Genomic DNA, 22,757 nt, shown 5'->3' on the forward strand with positions numbered 1-22,757 from the left:
GGTTAGCGAGGATACCTATTATTTGGAAAATTTGTCTACTAAAAATGAATGTAATAGGACATGGATTTTTTATAAGCAAAGATGGGGATAATTCTATTATTATAGCACTTTAATTATAAACATTTGATAATAGTAATGAAATCATGAGTAGATTTCTTTATACACTATAATTTGAACACATCAAATTATAATAATTGATTATGACTGGCAAGTGATTTGGATGATAGTAACACACAATAATACATAATCAGGATTTGACCCTTCTCCAGCAGATATATATATATATATATATGAAATAAAGTGCTCATGTACATATCTATATTCGGCTACAGAGCACGTAACATAGAATGAATTTTAAGGCGAAATATTGATAATATACTGAAATAGCAATGATACCCAATAGATTATTTTTAAATAAGTATTACCGGTACTAAAAAATAAATAAAGTGCTCATATACATATCGATATTTGGATACAGAGCAAGTATCACAGAATAAAATTTAAGGCAAAAAACTGATAAAATACCAGATGATACTTTTAAATGAAGTATTACTAAAAAATAAATAATGTGGTCATGTACATAGATATTTGGATACAGAGAAAGTGTCATAGAATGGAATTTAGGGCGAAATATGGATGCAGGTATGATAAACAATTTTATAAAAAGTGTTACTAAAAAATAAAATAATAGATTATGGAGTTCCAGCAAGTGTGCTCATAACAAATAAAAAGATAGCAATTCATTTACCACAGTGAATTAAATTCATTACACATTACTACTTGCTATAACACAGCGGGCACATGATACTCATCGTGTTTTAAACTTTTTTAAAGGTTTTGCTCGCTCTCCAGAACTCTCCATTTTTTATTTGTTTGTATTGTCAGATTGTGGACTTTTCAAAATAAACTATCTCTATCTATATCAATGAATACAATATCCCAGGTCCCCACTTGACTGGTTCATATTCTGTTCTGTAGATAAGTTTTCTGCCTAATAGATGTTATGTATTCCCAATAAGCATTACAGTATGCTCATTCGTTCACTCAATGAGTGATTTTAATTACGGTAAACATAAAATAATATATATAATATAAATAAGTTCATATTCCATTTTGCATCCATGATCCAGTATTTATTTTGTTCAATTCCAGTAGTAATCCATACCATAATTAGGTTATTTTAATAAATGCATTGATATAAAACAATAAAAATAAAATTAGTAAATATAAAATACATATCATAAACATATAATTTTCTTTTTAAAATAATGCTTTACATACATAAATTTTTCAATTCCCTCTCAAATGGGTTGTTTTATTTTCGAATATAATAGAATTTCTCATGGTCAAAATTTTATATCTCACTATTGATTACAAAAGTATAATTGCATCCAAATCAACAGTATCTATATGACTATATAAAGGATTGTTAAAATTAAATAATATGCAAGAATCATATTGATAACAAAATGTATTCTAATCAATTTTAATATATCTAAAACAAAATTTTCATAAATATTTTTTGTAAATTTACAATACATGAAAATATGTGAAACAAACTCAGGTTCTCCATTACATAATACACACATTTCATTTCCTGTTATTCTTCCAATTTCTGGCTTTTGTTTTCAATGACAAGATATCCCAGAGTAATTTATAGTTAAAATCAGTATTTTTATTAAGTAAACGAATAGCTCGCAGAGCCATGTGATTAATATGGAGCACAGAGCTATGATTGAGAGAAGCCGTGGTTCGCCATATATTTAGGCCTTCTTTTCGGCTTTCTTCTTCCCTTGGATAAATATGTAAATCCCATGTTATATTAATTAATAAATACATGAATAACCGCACTCCTCTCGGCGACTGGTTCCTATTCTGTTCTGTAGATACGTTTTCTGTCTAATAGATATGCATTCCCAATAAGCATATGCTCATAGTTGTATGGTTTCAGCGTACCATACTTCGAAACCCAAAACCAAATATTTATTGAAGAATTAAAGACCTCAATACGGCCAATTTCGCACCCGACTCGGCTGAAGCAAGGGATTTTGGCAGCGAGCAATGCGTTTTCTTAATATGCAACGAACCATTTAGCTGGACGACGTAAAAAATGCAGGGAACAATGCCATAATGAGCAAATCTTTGCAAGTTTCCACTCATTGTATATATGCTCATTGGATTGAAGCACTACTTTGAATTTGTAAAAGAATTTCTACCAAGTATATTTTTTATCAATATTATGACGCGACAAAGATCACGCGTGGTTTTACGCATCGCGTTAATCGTATTCTTACGTATTGCGTCACAGCTGCGGGCGAGGCTCGACGTGCGAGATTTGGGATTGTCGTATTTTGAATACCCGGTATACTATTATGCGAGCATGTAAGTTGATACTGTAATAAGACAGCAAGCTCTTGTTTCTATTTTTATATTGCTGACATTTGTTTTTGTCTTTAAGGGGATAGAGTAGTCGTCTCACAATGGTAGACTAGTATAGATCGCTCAATTATTTTACTACCGTACTGTACTATGATTTACGAGTCCCAAAATCTGAAAATACAGAAATAATAATTTTTATCCCAAGTTTTAGATACTCTGCAGTCAGACAGTCTTCACTAACTGACTGAAAGTCTGAATGTTGAGATGACACATTAGATTAACTAAAGTCTGGTAATTATATGTTTTTAACTATTTTACGGTATTTGCATGTGTCTGTGTGTGGTGAATGTGTTTAAAACTATGAAATCATAGTCTAATACTGTAATACAAAAAATTGGGGCAATGTAGGGGTCTCGTGTAGTTTCGTACCTAACATACTTCTAGTCTAGTGGGCGTAGCATGACAATTTTTTCATGTGGTAATCCTAACCCCCACCTGACGACACCATCCAAAACTACGACGTCACAGTGACATAATAAAGCCCTTCAAACTATACGAACTGCCATCCAAGACGCACAGACGAGCGCCCAAAATTGAACAGCTATTTCTCTCGTTTTTTATTATCCATTACGTCACTGTGGCGTCGTAATGACGTAATTTTTGAATGATGTAGTCAGGTTGGGGTTAGGATTGATACGTGAAAAAATTGTCATTCCACGCCCACTAGAAGTATGTTAGGTAAGAAACTACATGAGACCCCTTACAAACTATACGTACTGCCATCCAAGACGCGCAAACAAGCACCCGAAATTGAACAGTTATTTCTCGTCGCAACAATTCCAATAGGAGAGAGACTGATAATGTCAGTCAGTTCTTTATCGTCGGCGCCAATGCCATTTCGGGCAATTTTTGGCAAGCTCTATGATGTGATTGTGATGTCGTAGTGACGTGATTTTTGGATGGCATAGTCAGATGGGGATTAGGATTGACATAGCAAAAAATTGCTGAACGGACAGATTTTGATATTGTCAGTACGACACACTATACAGACGAACAACATTGTCTCGTTTCAGAGAAACCCATTTTACTGATGATCAGACACCCCTCCTTTGTGAGACGTCTGGACATTGTTGTTTTGATATTTCGTTCTACAATAAACATTAAATCCATCTGTCTCGATTTTTACATTTCTGCATTTACCTATTGCAGTATTGTATATAACTGTACAGCTTTCCTGCCCAATTCAGTAATAACGATTACAGAAGTAGGCTATGGTTATTTTGGTCCTAAATAATGTTCAGACAATCAAAGAATTACCTGGTTAAGCTAAATATTTTTCCAGATTATTCTCTTTTTGCCTTCACTTTTCTCACAAATTTTCCTGACTGATCTTATCTATCTCAGCATTTAAAAGATTCTTCTTTATTTCCCAGAGGTGTGTTTTTGACAAACAATTTGCACATTTGTTCGCCTACTTCATAGTGAAATCCAGCTCATCGATTAATTGAGAAAGTTATGGTTTCTAATCTTTATGCAGAATTTCCAGAAGTAATAATAATATATTGTTTTACAGATTTAAATATACTTCAACCTTTGAATATTTTATAAATAGAGTAAAACTAATATATTGTAACCATGTTGAGGTGGTTGAGGAGCGAACAGAAGGAGAGAGAACCTGAGGTCTTTCAGGCAAGTATTTACTGTAGATGGAATAATGGAATTTGATATTTATCGAGTTGATCATGAAATTAATGTTTTTTATACAGTGTATATCTTTATAAGGTCTTTTGCTCAGAATAAGGCTCCATAGAAGTGGTCACTGATATCTCACGATATGCGAGGAGGTATTTGAACCGGAGATGTGTAATCTGTGATGACAACACAGTTATGTCTAATGCTTTATTAACGCCATGACAATGTGCCGCCCCTAATAATATTTTGTTCCTGAATATAACAAATTGTTTCTTAATAATGTTTTGTTAAATGTTTAGTAGGCCTATATTATTTTCAATAATAAACTTTACAATATTCCATATTTTTATACAGGATATTGCTGTTGGTCTCAAAAAACTCTACAAGACACGATTACGGCAATTGGAAGAGGCGTATAAATTTCATGATTTTCATTCGCCTGCACTTGACGATGCTGATTTTGAATCAAAGCCTATGGTTTTACTGATTGGTCAATATTCAACTGGAAAAACAACATTTATTAAATATCTTTTGGATCAAGAATTTCCAGGAATGAGAATTGGCCCAGAGCCAACTACTGATTGTTTTATAACAATCATGAAAGGAGATGATTCCAAAGATGGCGGAGTTAATGAAGGAGTTATACCAGGTTTGTGTCATACTTGATTTTCTTGGAATACTTATAAGAAAATTAACTTAAAGCAAAGTCACATGCACTCGCTCATAATATAGGGTTTGACTCCCAAATAAATGAAACCTATTAATTTGAGTAGCAATTTTGTGGGTTTCATTTATTCTTGGGACACCCTGTATATGACATTGATATCTGATAAAGCGACCATTAAAGTTTCAAGATCTTCTGAGACTATAATTCATTATAGTGTGGAATTGTGATTTATCTGAGGCTTCATGGTTCGTATCAATCCACTCGAGAAAATAGCTGCCCCATGAGGTGGTGAATTCCACATTATTTTCCACTTATTTTCAAATATGATGTCATTGCATAGTTTTAGGTTTACATATCTTAAGTAATATCTCAAGTTCTTAACTTCAAAAATGTCATTGTTGAGACTATCCTCTGTCAAACTCTGGAATTTGCAATTTTCTTCATTTTCAGGCAATGCTCTTGTAGTGGATAAAACTAAGCCATTTCGAGCATTAACAGCATTTGGAAACGCTTTTTTATCACGATTGCAATGCTCTCAGTTGGATAATGAAGTTTTAAGCAGTATCACAATTATTGATACACCTGGAATATTATCAGGAGAAAAGCAGCGAGTCAATCGTGGATATGAATTTGATAAGGTAATTCCTATTTGATCTATTTTATATATCTTATTCATAGCAATTTGTTCGAATAAACTTGCACATATATTGGGAGGTTTGAATCTGAATAATTAAGTAATATTCGTAATGACAATGAATAACCATAAGAATTTTTTACGTTGTTCTGAAGACTTTTTCAGTAGTTGCTAATCTTTGCTATATAATGATTGATAAATTCACCATTTAGATAAGTATGTCAATGTAGTTTTAGGATACCTTGGTTTTATAATTCTTCTTCCGAAGAACTTTAATTATAAAAAGAGCATTTGTATGGTAATTATAAACAATAATAAATGAAATAGACTATTTCCTAATCAAAGTTCTGTAACCAATGCAGTAACATTCTTATAGGTATCCTGCAATGTTATTCAATTTAAAAGTGAAAAAAGTACAAGAGAAATGGAATTGTTGTCCCCTATTTCTAATATTTTTTTAGTAGAATGTGAAAAATTAAGAGTGATCTATTGTATTTCCTGTGTACATTTCAAATGGTTGAGAATTCATGTCGAACAAACTTGTTTAGATTTCCTTTATGTGTTGATGATTTATGGGCTTCTGCTAAATTGCTGTTGTTGGGAAGATTCACTTTTCTGTGTAACTAATAGGTCAAGCAATTTCAAATTTAATTGAGCACAGATTTTTAGGAGCCATTAAAAGGATCTTATATTTTTTCTTATGGGGCTGGATATTCCACCCAAAATGTTGCTATTGTCTTTTAAATCAGGGGAACACTTTTTTATACAATATGTGAACACTTTTATGTGGCCCATAATCCTTGTGTTCTTATATTTGAGCATCACTGTCTTGTTTTCAATAGTATTGTCATAATTTTACAGGTCCTTGGTTGGTTTGCTGAAAGAGTTGATCGCATTATTCTACTCTTTGATGCTCATAAATTGGATATATCAGATGAATTTCATCAAGCGATCAATGCTGTGAAATCCTATGACTCGAAGATTCGTGTCGTTCTGAATAAATCTGATCAAGTCAACACACAGCAATTGATGAGAGTGTATGGTGCCTTGATGTGGTCCCTTGGAAAGGTATTGTACCAAAATTTATCTTTTACAATTATACAAACATTGGTCATATGGCCGCAGTAAAAGCAAACTAGTTTATTTCACATTTCATGAATGTACCTGGGTTATTATGGACTATCTGTTAGTTTCAAAGATGTGCTTGTTTATGTTTTGATTTCAGGTAGTGCCTTATGTTCATACATTTGAAGATTTCAAATGTGTGATTTTATCGTGACCTCAAAATGTGGTCAGAAGCTAATTTACTTCTACTGCGAGGGTATGCAATACTAGAAATACTTTCTTATCTTGTGAGGTCCGTCAATTCTCATACTTAGTTGGTAAACAAACTTTGGTATCTTTATCTATTTAAGACATATGACCTCGTGACCATTTGTGTTTTCTGTAGAGTGTTAAAAGTCATAATTGATGGCTCCATACTGTTTTGTGTCTGTTTGTATGAACTGTGATTTCTTACACATTTGTGTGTGGGTATGAATCACATTCTGAGAAGTGTGAGACTCATTTTCTTCATTGTGTAATATGCAATATGATTTATTCTCTTTTGTGTGAACTGGCGAACTGGATTATCACGCCCTGTTTTTGCAACTACTGTTAATTAAATAAAGACGTGTGTAGGTTATGAGACATTTTATACACCATATTAGGAGAACAGTGGTCTCATAGTCAGTAGTGGTATTGTAACACATGGTGGTGTCATTATATTTTTACTATTCTCCACCCAATTTTGAATGTTTATACAGGACCTAACATTTTTCTTCTATACATTAGATTTTATAATCGAAATTCAGTACACCCGTAGTATGTGCACCAAGATGGTGGACACCGGAACGTAGCATGTGTACCGGGTTAGGGTTAGGCCATACTTTCAGGGACAAATACTACGGGAGTCATTCGGCTAGTCCCCAAACTCGTAATAGAACTAAAATAAGGAAAATTGGAATAGAATTATGGCGTAACCCTAACCTGGCACACATACTACGTTCCGGTGTCCGCCATCTTGGTGCACATACTACGGGAGCGCCCAAAATTCAAAAAAGCAGTTTGTAACCATTTTATGGTTATGGTCAATAATTTTATGTAGCAGTCACCTTGAGTAGTTTTATAAAGCCATATTGTGATATATAATAATAAAAATCAAACAAGAATATCATTATCCTTGACTAATAAACCTAATATGCCTTATTGCCACCCATATTATTATATACTGCAAACTAACAATTGTAACTTATATCATCATATACTAAATTGTTGTATCATTAGGTTATAACAACACCTGAAGTTGTCAGAGTATACATTGGATCATTTTGGGACGAACCTCTCAATCATGCGGAAAACAGAGCGTTATTTGAAAAAGAAAAATATGATTTGTTCGAAGATATCCAGAGTTTACCAAGGAATGCTGCACTCAGAAAATTAAATGACCTGATTAAGAGAGCCAGATTAGCAAAGGTAAGGATTGTTTTTTTTTTCATAACGATTTGGTCGTGATCTATCTGTTTTTTTAAGTATTTCAAAATATATACAGTAGATAAGAAGGATGCCTTTGGAATACTATTGATGGGGATGGAATATTAATCTACACTTATACCAGTATAGGGAATCAGCAGTATTTTCGCTTCTTTTGTTGTTTATTGTGAGTAGTACAGGGGTACCCCCCAAAACAAGAACCCTATATTTATTTACGCCTAACTTCTGTTTGTGCATGATTGTATCCAAAAGTTTCAGTTATCTAGAACAGTAGTTATCAACCGCCGTCACCGGTCCGTGGCAACCTTGCTGCCGGTCCGCCAAATATATTCCAATATCAATATATTATAAGCAAATTGCAAAATGAAAAGTATTGACGGCATGTCCATTAATTTTGTGTGTTTTTTTACTCTTATTGATTCGTAGTATTCGTCTAACAACCAAACTTAGTGAAAGGTGTTTTGCCCATTTAAGCCCTGAACGGCTGAATGTTCGTTAAGTCCATGACCTCATAACGACGGCTAACGTCGTAACGGAGGAGTTTGATAGCACATAGTACGGTACCTGATTCAGAAGTTTGCACGTTCTGTAATTTAACAATAGGTCTATAATTTAGCGAGGTTTGATAGTAAAATGAAGGCAAACAAACAACAAAGTATTATCCAGTTCTTTCAAAAGAAACCCAGCGGTGAAAACCTAGTTAGTGGTGTTGACAAGACAGAGGAAGAGACTGCTACTTCATCTTTCCAACATGCCCCGAAACGACCGTGCAGCAATGTTTATATGGTTCACGCAGAAACAAGCAAAAAACGAAAGGGGGACCTTTGACCCCCGGGAAATTCTTCCTATACTTTACCATTGCAAAATTTTCGGGGCTATTTTAAGAGTGCTTTTGCGAGTTGGCGCCCGTAAAATGGGGTGTGTTTCAAACCATCAATATGATTCATCGCATACAAGTACAACAATCTGATTTTTAAAAGTAACGGTAAAGAATTTTAACCTAGTCTATCACAGCTATTTCTACACTAATTTTTTATTACTGCAATTAAATTAAAATTCCTGGGAAGACAGAGTGATCATTGAATTATCTGATTTATATTTAAGTTTCCGAAACACAACTGAAAACTAACGAATAGAGTTGAAAAACGCGAAAATGAGGTAATGTTTATAACCACGCTTGAAAATCTGTCTGAGTGAGAAAAGTGTCTGAGTGGATGCAAGGAGGGAGCATTGTTACGTCACTTTTTGCATCTTGCTGATTGGCCAATGTCACGAAGTAAACGATGCTCGGGGAAAGGTCCATATTAGGCAGTATGATGGAAAGTATTTGAAGCTAGGTTTCACTATTGCTCCCAGCAGTGAAAAAGTACCGCTTTCCACGTGTCTAGTCTGCGCCAAAATTCTTTCAAAGGGCGCAATAAAACCCACAAAGCTAACGAAATCGTGTGGAATTCAATGCTTTACTTCGCTTTGCAGAAACTTCATTAGAAACGTGTTTAACGCGTATGATATCAAAAAGACAGCAGCAAATTTCTCATTAAATTGGATTGTCCGGTCCGCGAACTGAAAAACTTATCTAGAACATAATTATTGCACAAAAGTTATATTCTTCCTAAAATATGTTCCATATGACCCAGGTTCTGTTTTTGGGAGGTCATCGTCACCCTCAATCTATCTAAATCTTTGGTTCTCAAACTTTCTAAGCCCCCTCTCCTATTTAGAATTTGTCAAGTCTCGTGCCCCACCTCAAAAATAACTAGCTAACAAATAATGAAATAACAGATAGTAAGGCGGAAGTATGTTTTATTCAAAAAACATCTTGAAAATACGTTAATGAAACGTAAATAATGAAATAAGTTTTGTAAGTATTCAAAATATGGCGTGCAAGATTAAATCTAACAAAGGTTCTTATTTTTAGTTAGCTTTAGCCCCCCCCCCCAAATTGACTAGAACCCCCCCCCCCCCCCCCCCCCCTTGTGGGGCGTCCCACGTTTTGAGAACCACTGATCTCAAGTGTTGTTTTCAACGTTTTAATTCTACATGACAGGTGAATGCATACATTATCAGCCATCTTCATGATCAGATGCCAAGTGTATTTGGAAAGGAAAAAGCGAAAGCAAAACTAATCAGCGATCTTGATAAAATATTCCAGATTATCTCGGACAAGTACAAGATTCCTCTTGGTATGATACATTTGGTTTTAAATTGTAAATGAGTTATGTAATTCTGAAAAAATGCATTTGTTCATACTGTACAATTTACGGAATGCTGATCAAAAGTTTTAGTATTTTCGAAATTTTCGATTAGTTTTTAATAAAAGTGGTAATGCTAAATGAAACGTTAATTTTTTTCTCCTAAATTTAACTTGGTTATCTTATCTTTATTAATATAAAAGGTATCTTTTCATACTGATGATAATAACATTTTTGAATCAAACAAGACATAATTAAATAAAATTTTTGTTGTACCGTATATGTTTCAGTTAATAATTCAGTATTACCATATGCACGACATGATAATGTGCGCATATAATTGCAATCGATAATTTCTGTATAGGTATTAGGTTAACATTTCCTGCAGAGTCAATGGAATTACACTGCATAAAACTAATTCCTAAAACTAAAAATCGATACAGAACACTCATCCAATCTGGTCGATACATATTCAAAATTCTATAAATAATATTCTACCATAGTAGACGATACATATGCTTGATCGTGTACATCTATTGACAATGTCGTACAACCCATTAATATTTTTAACAGTATGACGTTTTGGTAGTAGTGGGCTAGTGGAAAACTCATTTCCTAATTATTAGATTAAATTAGCTTTAAATATTGCTAAAGCTTTTCTACATTTAGCTCAGATGATATTTTTAATATTTAAAAGCACTACGTGTCTCGCATATATGGAGGTCTCATGTTTGAATAAAAATCCATATCATACAAATTTCTTTTTCTGCTTTTTCTATGCCCTGTCTATCACTCTATTACTTTTTCTATCTCTTTTCAGAACATGGTAATGATTATTCACTTTATTCTTTTGATCTACAAAGGTATCTTTGCATGATGGTGTACGTTTTGATGCGTGTTGTTATTGTCTCCATTTTGTTCCATTTCAATAATAGTCCCAATGTAGTTTATATAAAATATGCTGTGTTTATATTATTATCCTATTGGGCGCTCCCGTAGTATGTGAACCAAGATGGCGGACACCTGAACATAGTACCTATTCAAATGAATTAAAAAGTAACTCGCTAAACATTAAAAACAGTTGTATGCACATACCTACTGGAATTTGAATTTATGTGCAGTTTAAGAAATAAAGAAGTTGATGCAGAAATTGTATGAACGATATTATGATATTGTCGCAGTAAAACCAAATTAGCTTTGTCACATTCCAAGGTTTTGAGAAATTTGTTTGTAATTTTCTGATCTGTACAGCTAAGTCTAAAAATGGACATAAGGCACTATTCAAAATCAAAAACAGCTTTAAAACCCATGCCGAAAGCTCTTATCCATAATGGCAGAAGATCAAAAATGTTCATTTATGAAAATTGTGAATGTGACATAAGTTACTTTAGCTTTACTTCGGTGATATGTTGTTATCTTAGCCTCCTTCATAATTTATATCTGAACCTGCACGTGATTTCTTTAGTACATTATAGACTTTGCGTCTTGAGGTATCAGCGAAAAATCCTGTATCCCAAGATTTCCCCATTTTATCGAGCTAACTAAACTCAGTTATATTGTTGGTAAATTTAACCTATTAATGTTGTTACATATTGTTTATAAATGAAATGCTAAGATTCTCATATACCTTCTTCAAACTTGTTTAACTTTGATTTGAAATTGAAAAAAAATATGTTACTTTTTTATAAGAAAGATCTACTTTTTAGGTTTGATATTACCATCTTACTGCAAGCATTGTTAGTTTACAAATGGAATGTTGTATGTTATGTGTAGTGATATTTAATCATGATATCATTTTATCATAATATTAAAGCCAGTCGGTGAATGATTTCTTTTTTAAATATTAACATAGTGGATCCATCTAAAGGAATAGCTAGAGACAGTAAGTAATGATGTGTGTTTGTGATATGAATGGCATGGGCTTTGTGATGTCATAAGACGGATTCTTGTACATTTGTTCAAATGTTGGTTCATTATTTTTGAGGTATCTGGAATATAAAAATTGGTTCATCTGTGTATCAACATGATAAATCAAGCAGTGACTGGATTTGCAACTTCTATCTGTACAGTCTGACATTCTTTATTCAATACAGTCGAACTGAAGTTAATTTAGATTAGCTAACTGATTCAAATGAATGATTTTATTCATATAATTTATTCAATATTAAACACAGGTGCAAAAATAAAGTAATTCTCAGTAAATGTCCCTAATATTAAAAGTATATGTAAATATATTTAGAATTGGAATATGCCTGGGATTTTTTCTCTCAATATATTTAAATGTGGTCCAATGTTGTCTGTGCAACTTTAAAATTAAATTCAACAAAGCAATTAGTTTTCCTTGTTGCTGTTTAGATCTATTTACTTTATAGCACTTGAATGTGATTGACTCGCGTCACACAACTATTCTGTGACAGTTTATTTACCAGTGAGAACAAATTAAATTGAAATCAAAATAAAACTAGATTGTTTTGTCAAATAAAATTTTTACTGCTCCAGGGTTCTATTTATATTTGGGAGAAAATATCCTAAAAATTTCAAATATGTGGAGTCTAACAAAATATTATCGAAAAGTAATGTGTTGTTAATTACCGTAGATTCACTTATTTCTGTACATCAGTTGGACCTCTTCGTGTGGGTGTCATGAATTTTTTGAACTGGATAGATCTCTGTCATTTCTAAAACATATTATTCAGATATTTAGATTAAACATGCATTACATGTGTTTGCAGTTCACGTGTCATAACTTAAACAGTTTGTTTGTTTTCACATGTGTAAAAACGCAATGACTGTATAAATGTGTAATCTGGAATGGTCAAAACTGAATACATTCTGAATTCAATAGGAAGTATATGTTTTAAATTGAGTCTTGTTCAATGTAGAAGTTCATACTTCATAGTAAATTCATAAATTCATAGAAATTATATATTGTTCTATTTAATAATGTTAATCTCTTTTACAGTGTAGGACATCTAACTTTATATTTTGTCTAACAAAATGTTCTCAAAATATTTAAAATTTCCCTGAAATTAAAAATTCAATATATCGCGTATACTCAATTTTGAATATTTTGAATTTTCAACTTGTTTTGGCATCCACTTGCATGAGCAGCGCCTTTAAATTAGAGAGATAGCAACTTTGTTTGTTGTCGTCATACTTTCATGTTTCTCATAGTATACTACAGAACTATCCACAAACACCCTCTGTCATCTCATGCAATTCTTTTATCTGGAAAATTAGGGGAATATTTCAATGCTTTCATTGTCAGAAGTGATTCACTTTCCTGTGCTTAAGAAATATTAGCGTAGTCTACTTACTTATGTAATGTGTAGCATGCTTGTTGTTACACGATGTGAAAACTTTTTATCAGCTCTTAGATGATTTTTCAACAATCATTGTGATTTCCCTATTTATCAAGTACAATGTGTATAAGTAACACTGCTATATGACTTCTTTTTCTGTCTTATCTTTTCTTCTAATAATTTCTTTCTGCATTTTATATAAAAAAGTTGCTTAAAGTAAATAAAATAAACAACCAAACATCTTGAACTAATTTGTAAAATAAAAACTTGTTAGTGGAAATTCATTGAAAATAAACTATAACATGTGTCTATTCCATTTGTGTATCATTTTTCAACTTTTTTTCAGGTGACTTCCCAAATGTTAATGAAATGAGGGAAAATTTGAAGAAAGCTGATTTTTCAAAGTTCAAGTCTTTGAATGAATCAATGATCAGGAGGGTAAGATTCGATTTTTACTAATTTTTTGATATGACGTATTTATAAGCGCTTCGCTTCACAAGGAACCACTTCACAAGGAACCACTGATAGATAGGGGCAAAATAATCTTTACAATTTGTTTGTTTAAACGCTTATCAATATTCGATCTTATGGAATAGTTCAATTGTTATACAAAATATTGCATAACATTACACAGAGGTAAATATTGAATTGAGGGGAATTATTACATATTTGGACACGGATCAGCTTGCCTTGTTATTCGTTATTGGTTTTGCAAACCATGAAAGCTGTATTTAAAGATTTTATTTTTAAAATATGATATTGAAGATTATTATCTTAATATGACGATATTTCAATTTCAACGTATATGAATCCATGCACAGACGTAATAACACAACCTTTTGTATTAGGAGGTTTAATATCCAATAAGGCTATTTATATTTCATTTGTGGTGCCTATTACACCAGTTGGACACGCATGATAAAAGTCATGGAATCTAAATACCATAAGTTGACTATTATCTAATCTACTTCACTATACTACAGTAATTTATAGCCAAGTGATCCTTCTCTTATAATGGTTAGAATTGTGGTTGCTTTACAATGTAAAATATCCATTGGGAACACTGACCAGCTGTCACCAGCAGAGATAGCAAGTAGCTGTTAAAAATTTATTTATATTTGAATGCATTTGAAATGCTCACGGAAAAGTACATATGGTCACTCATCATGTACATATGGTATTCGTCAAAATTTTCCAACTCAAGGATGTAGGCTACATAACAAATTTTATTATTGAGCATTAATATTTCACATTGGAATTTTTCTATTTCTATATTAGTGCTAACGCATGTCAAAAGAGAAAAATTTAGAACATGAAGTACATTTTAACAAGTGGTTTCTACCAGGTTTTGCACAATTGAAACTCACTCATATTGTTTGCTCCTTGCCATTCGTTCATGTTTTACTCTAAAATATTTTACACAAAAAATGGCACTATAATATTTTTTAGTTAGAGAAATGATTAGCATGATTCATAGCTGATACAAGTGAGGTTTAAATATACAGTAATACATAATGGAGGCAACTAAACAATATGATGATCAGTGTGATAAGTTTTGTTATGTGGATAATTTCTTAATTTTAAGATCAATATAAAAATATTCGATAATATAATAAAATAGCCGGCACTGAATGTAATCAATAAAGTTCCATGTGTCACGTTTTTTTTTCATTTTCCTCGTTTTGTTTGTTATATGTGTTATGGTCATGTTATAGGTAATTATACTATATTCATAATTTAAGTCGTAATGTGTTGATTTTATCTTTTTTCGTCATGTCTGAAATATGGACAGTGTGTGGGTTTAATTTGTATAACTAACTAATATTGTCGTCTTATTATTGACAATTTATTTTTTCAAGGTTGACGATATGCTTGCAAAAGATATTGCTGAGTTAATGAAGTTGATACAAAAAGAAGAAGCAATGGCAAATCAGAAAGTCAAACAAGATGGACCTCAAGTCAAAGGTTTGTGTTATCTTGAGTTAAAGTTCTTGCCAAGGTTCAAGTATATGAACTAGATGCCAGACTGAATACTTATCCTTAAACGCAATACTATATGTTATGCTAATGAGACTCTTGCTTTGTAAAAAACTATTCAAACTTTTCTGTTTTATTCTTATATACGAATTGGGTAATTGGTATTATATGGTAAGTATATGTGCATTCTAATTATGGGATTGTAGTGGCCCTTGCATTGTGAGAAAATGCTTTTCAAACTTATACATTTTCTGGTGGTTTCATTTACAAGCGAACCTTGTTAAATAATATAGTCTTGCTACTTGCTAGTTTACTATAAAATATCCATTATGCAATGCACATTGGCCTGTGATTATGAACAACAATGGCAACATATGCTGTTGTTATAATTAGCATTTAACACTCATTGTTACTAATATATTGATCCTCAAGTTTTTAAGCTTATCTAATCAATTGCTCAATGGATTTGTACACATTCATTCTTACTGGAGGTTTTATAATAATGACTATGATGGGATTTTTGTTCTTGTTTTTTGTTTTTCTGGGGGTAACATTCACTACATATATGCTATCTAGCCATGGACAAGTATGTCTGTGTTTAACTGTGAAAATGCTTGCAAAACTTATTCAAGAATATGGCTGTTATATTTTATTTAATAGGCTTTCCATGAGCAGTTTATCATCCATATATGCCAGGGATGGCGAGCCACTGACCCGCGGGTCACAAAGTGACCCACCGAATTTTATTCGTGACCTGCCAAGGCATGAATAAAATGACAAAAACGCTAAGACATCGGTGATAAAAATTGATAAAACCGGCCTTAAATTAATTTAACAATAACTAAACTATTATATTGTACCGCCACTTGGGCAGTCAGGGTTGTGATCGTTTATATTCAAATTGTTAATTTCCGGTATGGTAATTTTCAAAACTCCTAATCTTGGACGCATGTCTGCACCACTGTGTGCCCTTATTCAGCTTTTGGCTCTGACATCGTTTATGACATAACAATGCAATTGATGTTCATTTCTCGCAACGTCTTGTCTCTTTCAGAAGTGGATCTGCAGACTGTTTTAGGGGTTATACGAGACCTAGATGCTACTTTGCATTTTAATAGTTTCTCGCCTACAATGCCGTTGGGGATACAAAATCTTTCAGACTTGAAAAAAAAACCTAGAAATCTGGAATACCAATGGGGCAGTGCAAAGTTCTTTTAATATGGTCTAAGCTGATAGAGAAATATAACACTGTAATTCCCTCCAAAGTCTTTGGAACCGTAAAATAATTTGTCGCATCATCCTAAACGTAATTCATATACATGTTTTCGTACTCTTCCATAAAAACCGAGTGCCATGAAAAGTCCCTGATACAAGTGCTGTATAAGTAAAGACCTAAACTACACCAACACAAACAGAACCGTTGTATCATGATTTGTTTCAGAAGTTTCTTATAGCTACAAGCATTGATTAAATATCTGTGACCCACTCTCTTCTGTTCCGCGATAAAAATATAATTTTCGACCCATTCAGTGAAAAAGGTTCGCCATCCCTGATATATGCATATATTTTTTTAATTGAGTATGCCAAATTTTCTATTGTTCTTTTTTTAATGTTATTATAAGTGCAATCGTCAGTTAAACCAAAATCGTTTTTTGAAATGAAACAAAAAATATTGAAAATTATCACTAGTTCAGAATTTTCATATTAGCTATCGTTAGACTGCTAGGCATGGTTGAATTTCTTGTATATTTTGTCTCAACGATTTGTTTAAACATATCATTGTGACACTCAATTTCATTTATTAAATTTCACAATCACAACGCTATGGTTGCATGGCAAAAAAACTATTACACTGTTAGATTGTGATTTGGTCGTGACTCATTCTTTTTGATATGTCATAATTTTTCTTGAAATCAAAGAATTTTATATTCATGATTAAAGTATGCTATATTGCAAGTTTAATACACTTATCCATGAACCATTCAAATGAATCAAATTATACTTTGCTGTTTTTGGATTGCAATTTTTACAAAGCTATGACAAAAAATTAGACAAACGTCATTTGTTTACTTTACACCACTCACATGAAATAGTCATCCATGCTATTCATTATTAATTGTGACCAAATAATGGGTTTTCTCCCACATATCATTAGTGATGAACCAGTTTCGAAATTTCAGTTTTAACAATATACCACTGATACGAGCAATTATTGACTGAATGACTCTTTCTTCAGTCTAATTTGTAATTTTTGAATCACGGAATATTTGAATTAAGAATAATTATAAATTCTTACATTTTATCGCTTTTAGATGTAAAATATTGCTGCAATAATCACAAACAACTATTAAAGATCATCTGAATTTGAATATAAAATTTTTATTTTTTTTGACTGATTTTGACTGATTCCTTATACCATATTTCTCAGCTAAAAATTGTATTGTCACTCAGATTGTATCAATGCATGTTCAGGTTATCAAAAAATAAAGATTAAGCATCGAAATCATTCTCTTATATTTTCAAATTTGGCATTTCTTGCGAATGTAAAATTATCGAAAATAAAAAATATTGCAATGCTTCATTCTATAATTTATCCACTATTATATATGGATTATATGTTATATATATAGGGACATCTTTAATAAGTATATATCTCCATTCTTTTAGAAATAAAAAATTTTAACAACATGCTATCTATTAGGTAAGTAATAAAAATATTTTTTTTATATTCTAGGTGGAGCATTTGCAACTTCCAAAGATAATCCATTCAGTGAGAAGTGGGGTGTTGGCGTTAACGCTGGTATTGATGAAGGAACAGAAGGCTGGATTGTTGAACAAGACAAACCTAGATATGATGAAATATTCCATGGTTTAAAACCAATCAACGGAAAAGTGAAAGGAAGTGCTGCAAAACCGGTTTGTGTTTCATTATTTTTCTCTTGAAAAAGGTCTATTGCTGGGATGCAGAAGCGTAGCCAGGATATTTCAAGAGGGGATTCTAAAATTTCTAATTGCCAAGCTAAACTGTAACAGCTAGCGAACTGGAGCGTCTAAAAGTGTTTCAATTTCTTTCAAGCAATGAAATAATTCCTATGTATCATACCGGAAAATGCTTTTTTCACATTTCAAAAGGTGTCCCGCCCCAACAAATGATAACACGATAACAAAATTATGTGCTAAAAAGTGTTTTGAATTTTTGAGAAACATCATAAAAGGGCATTTTCGTATATGTTTCAGGTCATGGAGAAATCCAAACTCAATAATACCATACTAAGCAAAATTTGGAAGTTGGCAGATCACGATAAAGATGGTGCATTAACTGATGAAGAATTTGCTTTGAGTATGCATCTCATACAACTGAAAGTTGATGGGCACGATCTTCCTGACAAATTACCAGAACATTTAATTCCGCCTAGTCAAAGAAGTAAGTCCCAATAAGCCTTCGTGTGAGGTTTCCTTATACAATTTTTGCTGAAATTATCAGTTGTATTCTCTGACAGAATATAATTCCATTTATCAATATTTTGAAATTTGTAATTCAATTTATCATGGTGTTTCATCTTGCATGAATAATGTAAGCGGGGTTCGTGAAATTTGAACATTTTGAGGTAGTGTTGATGGTTCTTGCTCTGGTGATTCCCCAACACTGTGATATAATTCGCGTTTTGTTATTACATTATCGGTGAAACAACAATTTCGAATTCCTGGGACATCAATATTTTAAATTACCTATATATGCCAAATAGGATTGAAATTTTTATACTTTTATTGTTGACTTGAACAATGTTCATTTCATGCATGCTTTTTATCATATTAAATATGGCACCGACTCAAAATGCTTTCACATACATTTTCGAAGTTTTAAACATTTTTGATCACTTCCTACTGTGTGTCACAGTTTTCAAATCTCTATCACTTCATAGGAAAAACTTAATATTGTGATTGGGCAGTAATGAAATAATATTGGGCTTGTTAATTCTTTAGTCTTTGTTAATCCTGTCATAGTATCACTTTTAAAGATTCTGATAAATGCAATATACAGTTTTGGTATCTTTCAAATTTGGCTCGATTTTGATCGTCTATTCTGTTTTGTTTGATTAATAATTTGATCTATTGAAAAACGATGGCCATGATTTACCTTCGAGCTTTTTGATCGGAATCCTTCAAACACCTTGGTGAATGCTAAGCCATCAGACTTGCACTAAGAATGCTTCACACTAATGTGTTTTGAATCACTTCTTTCTAATTGTTTGCTGTTAACATTTTTGCATGGTTTGATTCAGCAACAAATCCATTTTGATCAACTTGTATGAAGAATATGTGATGCTTGCGAACTCTTGAGACAACAGGTACAACGAACATGAAGTCTTGAATATGTTATTGTAGCATAGTTTCTTGCTCAGTAATAGTTTCAAGAAAAAAACAAACAGCTGTGCTGTCTGTTTTTATGGAAGAATAAAGAAATGTATCTATGTTCAGTACTCAGAAAAAAATGTATGGTGATTGGTGAAAATGTATTACAATCTGAATCACTCATAAAATTGCCTTTCATTGCATGCTTCTTTGATGACAATATCGTTCTATATTGAATATTTTGCTATGCCAATCCCTTGGGAGTGTATTGGGCTGATGGTGTTTTGAAACCACATTGTTCCGCTTTTTCTGGGTTTGTCATGATCTTGCTCAGTAATAGTTTCAAGAAAAAAAAAAACAGCTGTGCTGTCTGTTTATATGGAAGAATAAAGAAATGTGACTATGTTCAGTACTGAGAAAAAAAAAGTATGGTGATTGGTGAAAATATATTACAATCTAAATCACTCGTAAAATCGCTTGCCTTTCATTGCACGCTTCTTTGATGACAATATCATTCTATATTGAATATTTTGCTATGCCAATCCTTTGGGAGTGTATTGGGCTGATGACGACTTGAAACCACATTGTTCCGCTTTTTCTTATCGATCCAATAGCAGTCTAACTAGTGGTGATATCTCAGAACTAACAAAATTGATAATTATTCACCCATTCTCTCTATTGATGTTATTATGTTGATTTATAACAATTGTTATTCTGACATCAACGAAAGCAGTGTTCTCCCAAACTTTTTCGTCATGACCCATTTTTTTTTTTGCTCTTCATGAACTAAAATAAAAATGAAGTAGATTTTAATGCAGAAAAATTAAAAATATAAAATAAACTGAGAATACTATTATTGTGCTTGCATATTTTCGAACAGAAGACCGAAATTAGTAGTGTCAAAAAAGATTAATTCGACTCCCAGCGTGCTTTTTCACAACCCATGGGAGATCGAGACCCCCAGTTTGGAGAGTACTAGGCATGTGTGTTGGTATGTTTCCTGATTGCTTTTATACATGCTTTTAGCACTGGCTCATTTTGAATGCACATATTGATATTCACACCTATTGCCAATGCTATCTACTTTCAATCTTATATTAATGATAATATTGGCATTGCAGAACCGAATGGAGAAATATAATTTCAATCAGATCATTAAATTTCATTATCTCTCGTTACGACATCATTGTTCAAATTTTGGATCACCTTGTTATCAGAAGAAACTACACAAAATACAACCATATGGACCTTCAATAATGGCTTGTTACTGGGATGAAAATATGTTCATAGCTGAGAGCTGACGCTTTTATAAAGCCTGAATATTTGGCAAACTTAAATTTTCTTTGGATTTTTTGATGAATGTACTTTTTTGTGCTTCATGCAGATTTATTTGGTTTAAATAGTGTATAAAATAGCAGTGTAATTTGTCTTCACTTAAGACAAAAGCCATCTTCCATATTTCAATCCAATGATGGCAACTGTCCAAGCAAATGCACGTGAACATGTTCTTATTTTTTTATTGAGAATGTTGATCCGGTAGACAAAAATGTAATTATTTTATTTCTTTCTCCATTTTTTTCATTAACTTCAAGTCTAATATCTCTAAATGTATATTATACCTTTATTTTAGCATTTACTTATTATATACTATATTACTGTCGTACTGTTCATAACCAAGTTTGGTGTCTTAACATTAAAATTAAATCGATTCTATCCTATGATCTGTTTATAATATTCAATGACTTTCAGCTTTTATCAAGAACTAAAAAAAATTCAAACTTTGGTGCTGCTTTGTATCTAATTTTCCGATCTCCCATTGGCATATTTTGTATGAAAGCAGTTTTTAAAAAACTTTACAACTCAAAATCTCTTGTCTTGCTTTATTAAAATGATTTTCAGACATTTAAATACTTTCTTCAAAAGTCCGAATCTTTTTCATTCATACTTTTCATGCAGTATATTTTTCTTTTGAGGGGATGATACTGAAACAGTTGTATGAAACAAATTAGTAGCAAAACTGTCACTCTAAACGGTGTCATAAAAATAGAATTAACTAGATTTAAATTGCTAAAAATAACTTTGTAGATAGAGCATGATTTTATCAAATATTTTTATTTTCCCGTTTTTATTGTATACTGCTCAAAAAATGAAACAATTAGTTGTTTATTTTTTGGTAATTTTCTTCCATGACGGCATTAATCTGGGAGATTGAAGATTTGGAAAATCAAAGAAAAACATTCTCGAACAAATTAATATTATTGTATTTGTTCAAGTTTCACCTAATATAAATTCTGAATCATTAACTGGAGTTCATCATATTCAACGATTATATCATCAGTCAAAAAGAATGTTTTTATTCTGAAGATTTTGCTTGTGATATTTTTGGGCAGCTTTCAGCCCATTTTTGGATGATACTACCTTGGTAGGAAGTCAATCATTTGTCATGCATTTTTTAAATTATTTATCGCTCTAATTGCAATTTATTCCACCAGGAACGATTCAAGTTTAATAAAAATATTCTGGATTTACTTTCTCTTGACAGTCCGCGGAAGTCAAAAGACTGCAAATTTTTTCACAACCACATATTTTTATGTGCTGTTCACTTTTGTTTGCCACCTGTCATATTTAAGTTATATGCATGGTGTATAATTAACTCGTGTCTTTTAAAATGTCTCCAGCTCAAGTTGAATTGTCAAATGAATGGTGAACCAGGAATGCCTTTTGTACTTGTTGCTGCTTAAAATGTTTCGTGACTGCTGATGCATGTTATGCTTAGTAAAATAAAGCCGTCCCACGTTTCTGACTCGAATTTTGTGTTTGGGGTATTGTAGTTTGGAAAGGATGCTACTCTGTAAAGTTTTCATCTTTAATTAAATTTGATATTTTAAAAGTCTGCTAGCTTACCCAAGCTAGTGGCCTCAAATCCGTTATAAAACTAGGTATGCAAGCCATTAATTCAATTCGTTTATTACTCCAGACCGCTGTGGTCCATATAAAAACAACACAACAAATAAACATAAGCAAACAAA

At 32.2% G+C, this 22,757-nt stretch overlaps 1 protein-coding gene across 2 annotated transcripts; it reads left to right on the plus strand.

Moving 5' to 3' along the window:
* The first annotated feature begins 3,948 nt into the window (after window positions 1-3,948).
* On the plus strand, window positions 3,949-22,531 carry LOC120331626 (EH domain-containing protein 3-like). Of its 2 annotated transcripts, XM_078114016.1 has the most exons (12): window positions 3,949-4,068; window positions 4,426-4,720; window positions 5,189-5,376; window positions 6,234-6,440; window positions 7,698-7,886; window positions 9,952-10,087; window positions 13,745-13,836; window positions 15,258-15,363; window positions 18,110-18,291; window positions 18,613-18,799; window positions 19,659-19,724; window positions 20,850-22,531. In XM_078114016.1, the coding sequence occupies exons 1-11, from the start codon at window positions 4,015-4,017 to the stop codon at window positions 19,673-19,675; spliced, it is 1,653 nt and encodes a 550-aa protein (XP_077970142.1). In that variant the 5' UTR covers window positions 3,949-4,014; the 3' UTR covers window positions 19,676-19,724; window positions 20,850-22,531. The 2 variants fall into 2 exon arrangements, with proteins under 2 accessions (XP_077970142.1, XP_039254667.1); XM_039398733.2 differs by lacking the exon at window positions 19,659-19,724.
* The last annotated feature ends 226 nt before the right edge of the window (window positions 22,532-22,757 follow it).

The sequence above is a fragment of the Styela clava genome, chromosome 6 (assembly GCF_964204865.1).
Source record: "Styela clava chromosome 6, kaStyClav1.hap1.2, whole genome shotgun sequence".
Lineage (NCBI taxonomy): Eukaryota > Metazoa > Chordata > Ascidiacea > Stolidobranchia > Styelidae > Styela > Styela clava.